The sequence below is a fragment of the Falco naumanni genome, chromosome 11, assembly GCF_017639655.2.
Source record: "Falco naumanni isolate bFalNau1 chromosome 11, bFalNau1.pat, whole genome shotgun sequence".
NCBI lineage: Eukaryota > Metazoa > Chordata > Aves > Falconiformes > Falconidae > Falco > Falco naumanni.
In genome coordinates this window covers 14,987,939-15,004,213 of record NC_054064.1, presented here as the reverse complement: position 1 = coordinate 15,004,213, position 16,275 = coordinate 14,987,939, and the positions used below count along the sequence as shown (strand labels likewise).

General features: G+C 37.9%; 1 protein-coding gene across 1 annotated transcript in view; it reads right to left on the bottom strand.

Annotated features, from left to right (window-relative positions):
* Positions 1-16,275, bottom strand: part of DPYD (dihydropyrimidine dehydrogenase) — a 367,931-nt gene that overhangs the window by 182,138 nt on the left and 169,518 nt on the right. The window contains exons 11-12 of the mRNA XM_040610420.1: positions 14,707-14,917; positions 5,455-5,639 (exon numbers count right to left, since the gene is read on the bottom strand). Of these exons, the coding sequence (XP_040466354.1) occupies positions 5,455-5,639; positions 14,707-14,917 (396 nt within the window). The remainder of the gene's footprint in view (positions 1-5,454; positions 5,640-14,706; positions 14,918-16,275) is intronic.

Here is a 16,275-nt window from a genome sequence, read left to right as displayed (position 1 = left end):
AATTAGCACTTTTAATTAGCACTTTCTATCTCCTACATATTTGGAAGTGGGGAAATCAGCTGAAATCAACACTGATATACTGAACTCTTGTGTTGAACTCCTTGATTTTGATTCTGTAAGAACAACAGCAAAGAAAGACATGGAAAGGTTTTTGGCCCATTCCACTTTATATGCACATGTGACAAATAAATCTGATTTTCCATTTTGAAAGCAGTTATTTTTTAGTTCATTTGCTATCCAGAATTGTTCAAATATTCTCTGTGAATACATGTCAGCCTGTGTATTGCTCACAAAGTATTCATTGCTTGTGTAACTGTAAATATTGATTGCTATAGACAGACAGATTAAGTGCTTAATATAATCATAGTGCTTAAATCACATTGTTCTGTTTCTTTTTCGAAGCAGGATAATTTAATATCTAAAAATTATTCTCACCTAAAATGAGCATTGCTTGAAAGTGATTCTTTACTAAAGACCCCAAATAAGCTTTCTGTGATAAAAGAGAAATTAAATCCTATACAAGACCAAAAAAATTAAAATCCACCAAAGCAGTGAAAGACTTTTGAACCAGGTGGTTGAATACACCCAGGCAAAAACAAGCCTTGCTTCCTGCATACCATCATGCAAACTGGTCATAAGCCACTTCTCAAACCACCTTCTTCCTGCCAAACTTTCTTCACAAGGAGCAAAACCACAAACAATTCCATCGAGATGCAGTCAGGCATGGCAAGATGTGCCTAATGGTTTGTTAATGATGAGGTGGCCCAGGTGGAGATGGCAGGGGGAGGATTAAAAAAGGTTTCAATGGAATAAAACAAGTCTATAAAAACACACAGGGGCAGGATGTAGCTGAAGGTTCAGTAGCCAATGCTGTACATTGTCACAGATTTATCTCCCTCCTTCCTATCACCTCCCTTTTTGCTCTATTTGTTTTTTGCTGTTTTTTTCCTTTCAGCACAATGCTTATAAAAGAAATAAATTTACTAAGCCTGGATGCATTTTCTACAAAGTGAAACTTTTGACAAACTAAAATGTTTTACAGCTTTCTGAAAGTAAAATCATCTTCATAATGAAGGATTTCCCTGACATTGCACAAACAAATAGGAAAAGAAAGCCTGCAGGCAAGGGTTTATTTATAATAACCTTCTCTTGATTTTTAAAAATAGAAAACAAGAAGTGTGGCCCATTCTTCCTCTCATTCGATGTCAACCAGCTGAGCTAACAATATTGCAGGTACTTATTGTTCTGTTCACGGTGATTTTGTGGATACTGGAGCAGTGAAAAATCCCCAGCACGCTGCATGCAGTGGCCCTGCCTTGCTCTAACCAGGGTACGGCCAGAGGCAAAAGCCACACAGTCCACAGTGCAGGGCCGACAGGCAGGAACTCAGCTTTGGACCTGATACAATTTGTGACACTGATTTTCTTTAGATGGATAAAATTCTTAACCACAGCGATATGGTCTAACTGCATTTTTGGGCCTTTAACAAAGATAGACTGTGAAAGTGAGTAGTTGTATTACTGTTATTTTTCACAGAGAGCCTTCTCTACAAATCCTGCCTGCAAAAGTCCTTCTGAATACTCTCATCTCACTCCTGCTTTCTCAGTTTTTAAGTCTGATCTTAAACACATCTTTTCTCTCTTGCACGTGCTGCTTCTATCCTCTCCATGATTGCCATTACTTAACTTTGTTAAATACGTTTAAACTTTGTTAAACATGTTTATGTTTTTTCATACAATCTCAGAATGGCTGTGGTTGGAAGGGATCCCTGGGGACCATCTAGTCCAACACCCTTGCTCAAAGCAGGGTCAACTCCAGCAGGTTGCTCAGGGCTCCGTCCAGCTCGATTTTCTAAGGTCTTTCCTGGCTTTCCGTTTCTGGAACGGACATATTGCTTACTCCATGGTAAGCAACTAAAATACCAGGTTTCCTGCACCACCTTTTTGCAAATGGTGCTTTGTTACTCCTCTCCATGCTAGTGTTTCGTATGTTGTTCTAGCTAAACAAAGGGATATTCAATTTTTCCTTTGATTATGCTGAAAAGCAGGAAACATCACTAACAGCTTCAAAGACAAGCTTCTTGGGAACCACCTATCTCTACTATTGATTATGAAATAATGTACATTCATGCATGCTCTAGGAATGTATGAGAATGGTCAACCTTCATAAAAGAATCAACAGCTATACTCTTCAGATACAAAGCCCATATATTTTTTGACAGCACAGATAAAGTAAAAATAGGAAATATACAATACTGGTTCAACATAACACAGCGATGTGTTCAAAATTCATACTGAACCATGTCTTAGTGAAGTGCAATTTATATCAGTTGGGATCGAGCCCTCTATTTTTAAAATGTATCATGCACATTTCAGTCTAGTCAAAATATAAAAGAAAAGAACACTGGGGAGTTTACAGTAAAGAACAAAGATTTAAATAAAAGAAAACTTATTGTGAATCAGAGAGGAAAAGTAACTTTGTAAGAGGCATTTTAGTGAGAAAAAGAAGATGGCAGCTTGATCGCCATGTATGGGAAAATGGTCCACAGGTAAGTATATAAATAGAGCAGAAGCGAAGTGTTAAGGCTGGTGCAGTGGTCCAGGAAGAAAATACTGAAAGAATCATGATGCAAGAACTCTCTTTGCTCTCAAGGCAGGTATAGAAAACTAGAAGTTAGTTCTGCAATAACTGTGAATTACCCTGAATGTAACTATTACATTACTAAATCCCATTCACTGATCAAAAAGAAATGAATGGTAACTGAGGCATACAAGAGAACAGCAGCCTATATTGCTTCTGCACAAGATCATGAAGTCACTGTTGGGACAAAAGCGAGGGCCGTTACAATCCCCAGACTAAACAGATCACCCAGATTACATTACAGAAATTTGTACATCATTCATGGAATAACAAAAAAGGTTCAATTCTGAAATGTTGTGAATAGCACATAGTTGCATGAATTGGGCTGGTTCTGTTTGAATCTCTACTGACGTGCAAAGAATAGTTCTAGGAAGACTGACTGTATTTTCTAACAGGTTTTACTACAGCTACCCTTAGCTAGGCTTTGACTGGTCATGTTTATAGAAACTAACCTGAGAGAGCTGCAGGCAACAATTTCTGAGATGAACCTATGCTTCATATAGTGGGAGGAATATGTTAAGAGGCAAGAGCTACTTCGGCAACTAATGATGGAAAGCTTCCAGCATAAGAGCAGCCAAGAAGCTTCTGTAAATAACTCCCAGTTTTGAACATAAGGCATTTCTGCTGGAGAGTCCTGGAGTCTGGATCTCATGCTTCACTTGACCATGTGCCAGAGCTTGCAATGACTTTAGTTTCAGGGCACATATCAGGCCCATCTGTTTGCTTAGCCTTTTGCCTGGAGTAGGTTGGGATACAAGCAGCGTGCCGTTCAAACAGTGCATTCTGCAAATAGTCGGGATGGTGTTTTTGAGTTTCAGTCTTTGACATGGTCTTGGATTGGCTGAGAACTCCTATGGAACAGTTTTATTTTGCTAAAGGCTGACTGCATTATTTATAGATCATGGTGCTGAGATAGTTGGTGATTTTGGAAATGGCTACCTATTCCTGTAACCAAAATTCAAACGGATAGATGGTATCAATAGATTTATTTAAAATTTAACATATACTCAAGTCAGACACTCGGACCACAGGAAGGCTGGTTGCCTTAGAACCTTACAGTAGAGAAAAAATAAGGTAGTGTGTAAGCATGTTTTTTCATTTGATGTTGGAAGTTTCCAGAATATAGGACTGTGAACTGAACGCACACACACACGTGCAGAAAGGCGTGCACACTCGCACATACCTACCTCTATAAACATTAGGGTAATACAATCTTTCTCTAAACAACTTCTTTAAAAAGAAACTCTCCTCCAGTCACTAAAATTTCTACCAGGTCCAAACACTGGTGAAGCAAATTGCCAAACTGCAGCACTCTGCACCACAGCAACCAGATTTTAAAAGGGCTGCACATCCAAATAAATGCCCCTGGGCAACCCATTCATCTAACAGCTGGAAAGGTGACACTTGACATTTGGAAACTTTCCTGTGAAGATTGCTGTAAGGCTTTCCCATTAGCTTCCTGGTGTGACTGTAAGGTTGAATAAGCTGCCTTGAAACCTGCAAAGGGTAACGGAAATGCTCTAATATCACAAGCCTGTTTGATTTAAAATTCTAATTCTCAAGCCATGACTATTCAGATTTTTTCCAAAGTATTAAATGCATTCGGGGTGGGGGGTGGGGAGCAAGCCTTGAGGAAGAAGCAACAAGATAAAGTAGGATTTTTAAGTGATGTATGTATTTCTAGAGGTTAAAGAGGAAGGAGACAAAAAGGAGGAGATACCCTTTTCTCCTCCAAATTCACTGTGCACTGAAAAATTAACCCAAGCAGGTCAGGGATTAAAGATGTTTCACACTCAGCATTTTCATAGGGTCTAAGAAGGCAGGACACAAACAGTGCTTTAGAACAAGTGAGAAAAAATATGCACAGATACTAACAACAAGCTTTCAGTTGAAGTATTTTTAGGAAGCGAAATCAGACCCCAACAGCATGAAATTGCACAAACATGCAATCAGAGAGGCTTTGAGCAGATGGATGGGGGAGAAAGACATCGAGCTGTTACAGTCCCAACTTCAGTTGTTCAAATCTCTTTTTGTGGGAGAATGAATCATGTATCGTGTTTCTAAAAAGTTCCTTGCACTATGAACACACTCTTTGTCAGCTGGCTCTCTGCACACAAGCTGTCTCTCCTGTCTCTGAAGGTTCCTCTGCCGCTCCTATAGACTTTGTGCTTGCTCTTTTACTAGAAAAATTAGGGCAGAGGTGCCAAGTCAGCAACACGCAAGGAGCACCAAAAAGGGAACATGCAGTTACCAGGTCTCTCAAGTCTGCACCCCTTAACTCATATTTCTCAGGTAAATTCTCTTTTGCGTTATTTTCCTCTGTGCATTCAGTGTTTACTTTTGGCAGGTCTTTTGTCCAGTTTATCAGCCTCATCAGAGCAAACTTTGGCTCCAGAGTAGATAAACCAAGTCCTCTGTAAATGTCTTCCTCAGGTAACAATATTGGCAATATTTAATTTTTACTTTATACACCATTTGGAGATTTTACTTTTTAGTACTGATGGGCTCGCTTCTTTCCCCCAATTACCCAATTAGGACTTCTACTTGCACTGTGTATTGCACAGAGAAGCTTGCCACCCTTGAGTGGAATTTAGACTTGGGGCCAAGAAAATGTTGCTTAGACTGGGCTGAACTACGCAAACTTAAGTTTGTGATCCAATTTGAATGAATCTGTAATGTTCAAATCACCAGATAATCTGGGTATTAGTTTCTCAAAATTTGTGTATTTAATCTAAACCACAATGAAATTATTTCTTAAAGTTTCTAAAAGCAGATAGAGATGGGAAAGAGGAAAATATTTTTTAAAAAAATCACCTGTATGTATCTGTGCATGTACCAGGAAGCTTGTTTTCCATCATTTACTGATTCCACTGTAGTGTTAGCAAGACCACCAATGTCACCCCCTGCAAAAACCCAGGGTTCACTTGTTTGCATAGTTTCTGGATCTACTTCAGGAAGACCCCATCTGTTAAACTTGATAGGTGCCATGGCCTCTCTGACTGTAATTAAAGTGAACAACAAATATGTTAATAGAAGAAAGAAAAAACTGTTGCTAAAATCTGTCAAATACACACTGATAACAATTAGCAGAGCAGTTCCAAATTCTTTCACTTACTTAAATGTAAATTGAAATAGAAATGAGAAGTCCTTTTATGTACAGAAATGGTTTTGTTGAGCTAGCGGAGGTATGCAATTACTAACAGGACTCAGACAGAAAACCAACGACACATCATACGGAACAGCAGTTTGGTAGTATCAGAAAAGTAATGAGTTCCTGTGTGCCTGCAAAGCCAGACTCGCGTACAAAATAAAAGTACACAAGTGTCACAAGAAGTGACTTGACGCAAGCTCAACAAATAATTGGTGCTAATGTTCTTCCGGTCACTCCCTGAGTACACAGTGCATATCCCAGAAGCTGGGATTCACAGTGCCATTCTCACTGGCATCACTCATCTCCCAAGGGAAAAATCCTGCATCTCTGAAAATCCTATTAATGAACAACATTAACAAAGGAAAAATAAATTTTCTCCCTTTCTCTCCACCCATAGCTTTGTCCTGCACTTACCATATCGACATGCTTTTCTCCTGAATAACCTACCATATACACTCTTGTGCAACTTAATACGCAGCACTATTTTTGACATTTAAACCCCAAAAAAGAATGTTTCTGATACAATTTCTAGAAATTAATTTAGATCTCCAGAATTTACTTCCCACATTTATTGACCCTCACAACAGAAATTATACTCTGTTATTTTTTGACAGGTCATTATTAAACCTGACAGAAAATTTTCAGATGGAACATTTTCCCACCAGAAAATGTTATGCTATCAAAGCTTTGGCTTTAACAAAGTGTGTTGGTATTAAAGAAGTTTAATTTTGGAAAAGATATATTCCAATAAAGTCAAAACCATCCCCATTTAATGTTTAAACTCAGAACATCCTGAAAGTAAGACACACTTTGAAAACTGTTACATATATTAAGAATAAAACCATAAATCCAGAATCAAAATTAAATGCTTACATGAAGGCAATATATTTTTTATCTTTTTCACTGCAATTTCTGTATTTTTTTAGGGCATGAATTAAGATATCTTTTTTCTTCTTTTTCATGCTAATAAACAACACATATAGGCATTCTGCACATTAACTATTATTGTCCTTAAAAATAATGTAGATGTGAAAATAATTTTTTTATACTGCATAGCATTATACAAATAGCATTAAATACATGTAAATGCTCAGAAAAAAAATCTTGCTCTATATTAAAATGGGTTTTATTATGCATTTTTAAATTACTCAATTGTAATTGCAAAGACACTTCAAAGTAGCTTCATGAAGAGAATCATGTTTTCAAAAATATTTTCAGCAAATGTTGATGGCATATATCAAAATGAGGGAGTTTTTATATGGCTTTCTCTACGGGAACTGAAGATTCTGCAATAAAATGCAGCTTAAAACTGCAACGTCCCTCAGGGACATACCACTAGCAGATGCAGATTGCCAAGGTCAATTAAACTGATGTAGCCATGCTGTCATATATGTAAAAGAGAAACCTGCCAGTTTAAGACAAGAATATTTCTCCAATACAAGGGCAAAGTCGTGGTATTGCCCCAGTGCACGCCCGAGTATACATTCAAATGCATCTTTCCTGCACATCATCATGATGGAATTTCTTCTCTATCTCCCTTCACCTCCAAATCATGTAGTAGAAGTGTATTTCAAAGTGGGGGCTCTGTATAATCAGGGGCAAAATAATAAAAGAGGAAGCAAGGCACAAACATCGTCGTCTACTTGTCCCACCTACGCTCTCCTCCTCACCCCTGGCATACACAAACATGTACACAGAGGACTCAAATCCCAAGTATTTTTTTGCAACTGGTTCAGAAGCCAGAATCACAGAAGACAGTTTTAAGCTAGAAGACTGTAGCAGGTTTTCATACCAAAAGTATTTCATCTATCTTCAAGACCTATTGCTTGCACAATTCCTCCCACCCCACACATAGACTTGTGGCAAAAATATTTGTGTAGTAACAGAATCAAAAACTTATGAAATGGTTTTCTTTAAAAATATTTAAATTAAAGAAAAAGCACACCAAACAACCTTCAGACTGAGACATTTTTCAGTCTGGAAAATGAGGGTTTTGGTTTGTTTGTTTGGGTTGGTTTTGGTTTTTTGGGTTTGTTGTGGGTTTTTTTTCTTCTTTAAAAGTGCTGATAATGGCTGATAGAAAATTTATTAAGAATACTTCAGTAATATTTATAAATCAATATATTAACTTTCTCTTTGTGTCTCAGACTGTCTGTACTTCAAGAAAGCTTTTGATCATCTTATATTTGTCATATATAGGATAACTTATTGCATGCAGTGGTACCATCTCAGCATGTGGTCCAGACAGTTCTTGCAAGCTAAATACATAGAGGCTTGTAAAAACACGTTTGGAAAAAACCCAGAGGAAAACGGTGCTGCAGGATCTGGGACTGGGGATTTAACAAACCCCTTTTATTTCTCTGAGACAGGACTGAACCACAGTAAAGGTGTTAGAGGGCAACACGCTATCGGAGATGTAGTTTTTCAGAAGAAATGATGTAAAACTGGAAGTTCTGGCTACTTCTTTCATCTTGTGGGAAAATAGAGTATTACCTCTGTTATCCTGTATCTATTACATTTCTCAAATCTATCTTTGGATTGTTTTGTGCTAAAATAGCTGTCTGGACATAATTATACCAAAAGCTTTTTGAGTGCAAAGAATGCCCAACATACCTTCACCTGAAACATCTCCCCCAGGGCCTGGGGATTCGTCTGCCTGATCAGTATTTTCAAAATTGGGAAAGAACATTTCCCTGGTGGCAAGGTTGACACGGCATCCAGCAGCCATTTCTTTCTGTCTTTTTTATAATTGCCAAGATTTAGAATAAAAATAAGTAAAAATTTTTAAGTAAAGATTTTAAGTAAAAATAAGGGCATGATTTGAAAGCACCTTACAGAAGAGTTCCTGACAACCTCACAGTTTGGATCTGGTACCTGGGGCAACTGTGAGGCTGAAGGGATCAACTCCTAGACCACCTGCAGAAAGAAAGGGAGAACTGGCTTTCACCAAGGGAAGTCCCTTCTCTGCCTCTGCAAGGAGCGAGAGGGAGAGTCTTAAGAGCCAAACCTGAGCTAGAAAGGAGGTGACGCCAACTATGCGAATTGCTGTTTGACACTGACCAATAAGCAAACTAGATCCCTAATGTTTTTCTTGATGTATGATTTGGGCAAAGGTAAAGAAAAGAGCGTCTTTTAAAGCCCTGTTCCCTCACACCCTTTAAAGTTTAAAAGTAATACAGCTTTTCTCTTGAAAATTCAAAGTACAGTCCTGTGGCTGTACTGCCTTCTCCTCCATATCCTGGTGAGATATTATACATAATTTGAAAAGATCCTTCTGGATGAAAGACAACATACAATTGAATTATTCTGCTGCTATCAAGTGATGCTAACACAAATAACACCGAACAAAAGGACAGTTCTGAATGTATATTCCAAATTTGCTATATTCACAAAGCGAACAAACACAAATGGAAAAGCAGCAGCAAATTATAGCACTTGCAGAAACAATATTAAAATATAAGTGAATACAGAAAAAATATTTTAATTAACAAACCAAATCAAATGGAAAAGATTCCTCAAATAAAGCTTTAAAAGTGAGTCTGTGTGTTTGACTGCCATGACTAATTATGTATCCATGTAATGTGTGTTCAATTTGGGCTTATTTAAATAGCAGAAATGCTCATTAGCTGCAGTATATCTGTGAAGCTTCAATAAACAGTTTAATGGTTTTTATGTTTAACCAATTTCATAAGTTCCTGTAATTTTAGCTTTAGTAGCTCATTAATGTTATTTTTGATATCCATCTTACAGAATTCCTTTACAGTGAACAGTAGCATTACTTCAGAAAAATACAAATATACTGTAACTTTCTTAATCTCAAATGTAAAAAAGTACAGCTGTCACATGCACCAACAGACTGATTAACTGCTGCCGCTGCCCAATCTATACGCCCAGCAAACAAAGGCAGGCACACTCATGCTTCCCACAGCCTCTGCCCCACTAGTGTACTGAATGAGGAGTAAAAAGTGGTTTGACTGGATAAAGCTGGGTCCAGGTGTGCCAGGAGAGGCTCCCGCTGCGGGCTTGTACTGACTATTTTCTGCCTGACACCAGCAAGCAAATGTGTACTGATGCCTGTCAGGTGAAAAAAGAGCAGAATTCCTGCTCTAAGTTAACAGGGCTTTAGAAGTCATCATGAAGCCATTTTTGGATACCAGGAATTGGTAATCATTTCAGAGTGTGGAACGGCTGCACTCAAACTCATTCAGTAAACCTATTTGTGGAGTAAAATCCTATTCCAAATGACTCAGCAGGAGAACTCCTACCTATTTCAGTAGGAAACTTTTGAATCTATATAAATTTCAGTTTTATATAGCAATTTTTCAAGAAATCTGGTGACTAAAAGTCTATTCTGTGGGTGTGAGGCAGATGCTGTGCTACCAGGGAGACACCAGGTCACCCCCGTGGGCATTCCCAGCTGGGGCATCACAGCCACCTCTCTTCCTCCCTCCTAGTCTTTCATCAGATAGTCAAGGCTCCGATCCTTGGAGGCTGAAGTTCCCTAGTTGTCTGAGCAGGCTGTATGAAGAAACTCAACACTCATGCAGGTTCACTGGCTTCTGGAGCATTTGAACTTCTGTATTTGTACAAAGGTAAACTAAAATCTTTTTCGTTTACGAGCTCTGCAACATTTTTCCCTAGCAAATGCTCCTCAATCTACAGAAATAAATATTAAATATGAGTGGGTTAACAAATTAACTTGTAAACTACTTGGGTAAATTTATCTTTGCTGTGTGTCAAACTATACTGGGGGGCAGTAGTTACACTCCAGTAAGCCTTCTGGGGTTTGCTGCCACAGTTTCTAAGCAAGATGACAGTCATACTAGAAGTAAAAGCAACATACCTAAAAGTTGTGACTGATTCCCAGAAATGTGAAATAAAATTTTGCCCTTCAGTTACCATGCAATAGCTAGCTGCTACCAAAAATTTAATAAAATTTATTTTTGCTCACAAATAGCCTACTATTTCTGGGGTTTTTTTTTGCAAAGGCAGTATTTGGAGTTTGCTTGGGTATTTTTGCATTCTCCTTTTGCCTCTCCAGGAAAATAAAATAGACATTATCACGCCAAGATTCCGTGTTCTCATAAATGGGAATACTTCCTTTTTACTGCTGCCTGCTAAACAGTGTTGAACTAAACTTATGTTGCCAGTTCCCTATCCTGCCTCAGTCCCCTGTCCGGCACTGCATTTTGTAGTGCCTTTTGAACAAGTGTACTGTTCTCCATAATTTCCTCCATGGTTCTCCGCAGAAAGTCCAGGTTCTCCTCAGAAATTCAAGAAAATAAATCAGAACAAGGACATTTGTGTTCCAGTGCAAAATTTTGCAGTCCAAAAATATTGTTCCCTTTTGCTTATCAGGACAAAATAGATAAGGAAATGGCTATTGGAAGTTTAGACTTTAAAACCAAATGGACTGCTGTTAAGTAGGATATTGAGGCTCTATGCAGTGCCAGGGAGTACACAGAATTGCATTTGTATATATTGAGTAGCTGCAATTTGGAATGGTGACAGAAGATATTTCAGTAATTCCCTAATACATTGTATGCCTCCAAAATAACAAATGAAGCAGAAAGCAGGAACATGAGGAAAGGTAAAAAATTATTTTCACAGCTCTTTGTTTATGTGGGTCAGTTATGATAGCTCGAAAGCTTTGGTAAGCTATGCAGTAAAATAAAAAGCAGCTTGTGGTTGCAAAATCTTTTTTTTTTTTCTTTCAACAAGAAGCAAAACATTTTTCTTACTCCATCTGCAGTAGTTTGCTTTGAACAATTTGTTGGGTTTTTTTTTTACTGGTTTCAGTAAAGTGGTAATGTTCTTAAAATAGTCTAGAAGGCATCTCTCCTGTTTTGTCTGTTAGCAACTTCCCGAGCATAAAATGGACTTTGGAGTCCATTTTTTTTAAATTAATGATGCATTTATATGATTCCCAATGGGAGGATGAATACCTACTAGAACTGTTGCTTAAAAACACAATCAGCATTTTATTTAAACAAAACAAAAATACTAAAACCCTATTGTGAGCACACAATCTCAGTTGTAAATTTAATAGTTACTGTGCAAAAATATGAAATAACCTGTTGAAGACAATGGAGCAGAAAAAGCTTTCTAACCTATGAGTTGTTTCTACTCAGACAGCAGTCAGTCACATGCTTATGTCTTGTTAAACAAAACTTTAAAACATGAGCATCAAGGTGCCCTGAACACTTCCCTGAACTGGGGCCAAGTCTGATTTTAATCCCTCTGGTTTTCGTAGTATTTTCTTTTTCTTGTATCAGCAGCACCAGCATTTAACAATATTAATAACAAATAGGACATATCCTGCTAGCTTAGCCCATACCAATACTGCATTTGCAGTTCCCCAAGGTCCCTTAGGAATTAGGTCAATTGATAAAGCCTTTTCTATGAGCAACAATTAACACAGCCTGCATCTGAATAATCCAGTCATAGAATAATTCAGACTAGAAGGGCCCTCTGGAGGTCATCTAGTCCATCCCCTCCTCCAAAGTTAGATCAAGGTCCAAGTCAGATCTATTTGTCCCTGGCATTGTCCAGTTTTTAGGACCTCCAATATTTTCATATCCATCTTTTGATGGAGAATATGTGAGTATCCCCATCTCTTGCATACAACAAATTGCACTTTCTTTTTTAAAAAGAAACACTAAGAATAGAAGATGCTTTTGGTGTTGGCTTTGGTTGTTTGTTTTTGGTTTTTTTTTTTTCTAATTTTCTTTTATTATGTATGCTGAGGTAGCCTGGAGATTTGGTTGTAAACCAGCTCAATGGTGAAAAGCAATTTTGACTTTCATTAAGACAACTTAGTCAAAAAATAAAGATTTAAAAGCAGCTGAAATGGTATACTCAAAATAAACACTTTATTCCCTCAAGTCTTAGTTTCTTTTCATTTTCACATGCAAAACAAATGCCTTGCATTTTTCCTTATAATTTGCCTGCTATTCTAATAGCAGTTTCACAAAAAATACAGTGTGAAACTGATATGTATTGCACACCCCAAAGGTAAATGACTCTCTTCTTTCGTGATCAGCTCATGGCATGACTTTGTTCCCCTCCCATTTTATGCTCCTACTTAAAAACCTTACAGCAATTAATTTAGACAGTGAATGTGTACTAGGAGATACAAGATTGGTGCAGTATTATGGCTAAGCAACACAGTAAGTTCAACCTTTCAGCTGAAGCAGTTTTTCATGTGGGAGAAAACAGCATCATTCTTTATCATAGGGTCTATGAATCACAACAAAACATACTGACTGCATAGGCTAACGCTTGATTTACCACATGAAGCTCTAAAAAACCTTTCAAAAAATCGAAACGGGATTTTAAAAACAACAACAAAACTTTCCAAAATTCTCAGTCAACTCCACCAATGGAGCAGATCATTAATCTCTTAATAAAAAATTAAAACTCCTTCCTGGAGGTTAGACTGAACCCTAAAACATGACCAACACAGGTGTCATGTTTATACAGCGATACATCTCCAAGCAGGGTAGGAGTCAGCCCTGAGTAATTAGCACTGCAGGTAACTGGGTGCAGTTGCTGTCTAGGTAACAGCCTAGGCCGCATTAACCTGTCCCAAAGCAATAGTAACACACACAAGATAGGAATGCTCCTGGAATTAACTTTACGTGTTCGTCAAGGAACCAGACTGATCCTTCTATTTTACTGTAGGAGTTTAGTCTCTTCTCATGGTGGTATGATGGTGAACTTTATATAAAATTGAACTGGTAAACAGGAAGCACTGAGTAGCTCATTCTGGTTCAGACTCTGCTTAGATTATTTTAGATTTATGATCTTCCTTGATTGGAAAGATTCACAAAAGCACATTATTCTACGAAATTTTGAAATTCCCTTTGCACTGACAGAACCAGAATGTGATTACCAAATTTTCTGGTGATGCGCGCTCTGAGACACTTGCCAAGTCCTCTGTCAGAGCATTCATACCCAAAGGACCATGACAACACCTCATGGGTTAACTGGCTGGTGTGACTGTGCCCTGGAGATGTACATTGATCACTAAGGCTTTCAAGAACCTGCTAACCTTGAGGAGCATCTCCAGGCTGAAGATCTACTCATTTTACCCATCTGTTTTCTGCTGAATCAGTGTTTTTTACTTTCGAGGCATATTTGATGTATGTACCTGAACTCTTTAAATCTTACCTCGTGTCAAAGAACAGTCAGCTCTGCTCAATTTCCGTGTTCTTAGTTGTACTCATATTCTTCAGCTCTCTTTCTGCTATTCAGACAATTCATTCAATCTTGAAAATGCCATCTATGTGCCTATTTCTACATCTTCAACATGGGACTGCTTAATTGGTAATCTTTAAGGCCAAAGCTTGTAAAGTACAACTAAATAATGAGACAAGCTGAGACAAGCACAGCTGAATTTAACAAATATTGTATATATGAGGAGGAGCCACAGTTTTCTTGCATATGCACAAGGAACAAGTGATACCCAGACCAGCTGAACCAGAATAATGAACCTGTCCTAATTCTTGCTTAATTTAATACGCAAAAGAAAGGTTTCAGAGATCAGATCGGTTCAGTTTAAAGTTGTAGCATAATGAGTTTCTCTAAAGTTAATTACTGAGACCAGAAGAAATCCCCTCGAGTATTCTTTGAGATCCCATTTGCATTGAGAGGAAAGCAAGATACATGCTGACAACTGTACATCTAATCTGAGCTCCTGCTCTATACAGTGATGCACAGAAAACTGCTTGTTTAGCAGACCCTCAAGTTTTGTTCCAAGAGGTATACCTAAAGGACAAAGAAACTCTTGTGAAGGGGACCAGCAGTCACAACCTGTGTAACCTCCAGATGACTCATTTCACAAAACTGTCAAAGAACAGGAAATGGCCGCAGCTAAAATAACAGCATTTACAGAATACATTAATCAGGGTTACCTTTACTGTCGTTTAACATGGAGCCAAAGGCACTGATCACCACATCAGCTTTCAGACGGACAACCTGATCCTCATCTTCTTTCCAGTTTCCATCACTGTCTTGTTCAGTTCGAACAAACTCTATAGCAACAATTTGTCCACCTCTAAGTACAACTTTCCAAGGGGAGAGGAAAGGCAGAAATTCACACTTCTCCTCTTTTGCAAGTTCCATCTGTACAGTAGAAGCAATATGTAACTTTAATACTGTGTTTTTATAAAAAAAACCCACAAAACAAGTTTTGACTCAAGATGCCACAATGGATTCTTCTGTGGTAGAAGTCACCTATGTACGGTATACAGACAGTCAACATAATACCACATTCAGAGCCTCCCACTCTATTAAACCAAGCAGTTCTAGACAGTGGCACTAAGTAAATCTGCAATGCAAATATTTCTCCAATATATTCTTATTATTCCCTGTTATTTTGAATATGTGCAACTCCTTTGAGGGCAAAAGAGCTACCTTATGTAACTGTCTGTGTCTTTTAAGAAGAGGCTTAGTATTAATTAAGTACATGCCCTGATTTCTGTTTACTATGATTTTAGGATGTTATTAAATGCTGGCTATCATGTGCAAACAGCAGTCTTCTGAGTGACGATCCAGACTGAAGATCCGAATCTCTGCTGTGGTAAAACTGTTGAAGTCAAACAGCATTTTGTTGTAGCAAAGTCTTCAGGATTGGGTTGTCTATATTTACACAACAACTTTTTTGAACATGTAATATCCAACCTGACATCATTCAAGCATAGTTGTTACTAGCTGCAGCTACTTTTATTTCACTTTTTTTCAAGGCCACTGCATGACTGGATGAATACAAACTTTGACAACTTTTAGGAATTTACCCAGGCTGCTAACCAAGATATTGGTTCAAAGTGACAGCTGATTCTTGATCAGTAAGAAGCTGGATAGCACGTGAGTCAGTCTGTGCAATGGCTTCTGTAATTTAATTGTGTCTAGAATTCTTAAATGAAATGTAACAGAAGTAAATTATGCATCAAGAGACCCTCTATTATTTTTTTTGCACCTCCATTCCCCTTCTGTAAGATATCTAAGATGCTCACCTTCTTGAAACAGATGATCGAACTACCACAAATGTCATGATAAAGATACATTAGATGTTGTGATATCCTCAAGCATGCAGAAGTGTAAAGCATGTACCAAATAAATGGCAATGGGAAAAGACCATCAAAATAAGAAAATCTAATCTGAAAAAACCCTCCTGTAGTACAGACACATTGAGGAAGAACAGTCAGTTTCAACATGCACAGATGTCCTGATAAATGCCAAAGTGCAAAGCCAAACCAAAAATCAAATTGAACTCTGAAATTCTGTGATGAATGACATTGCTTTACTGCCATTGGCAGTGATTCAAAGCCAAAATCACTGTAAGTAATTTTCTTACAAGATTTTATAGGCTCCCAAGGCAACGTCAGAATCACTGAGATTCATTAGACAGCAGCCAGAAGGTGTATCATTCTAGGATCTAACCATGACCTGAAGAGTCACCTACAATACTCAAATGGCTGTTT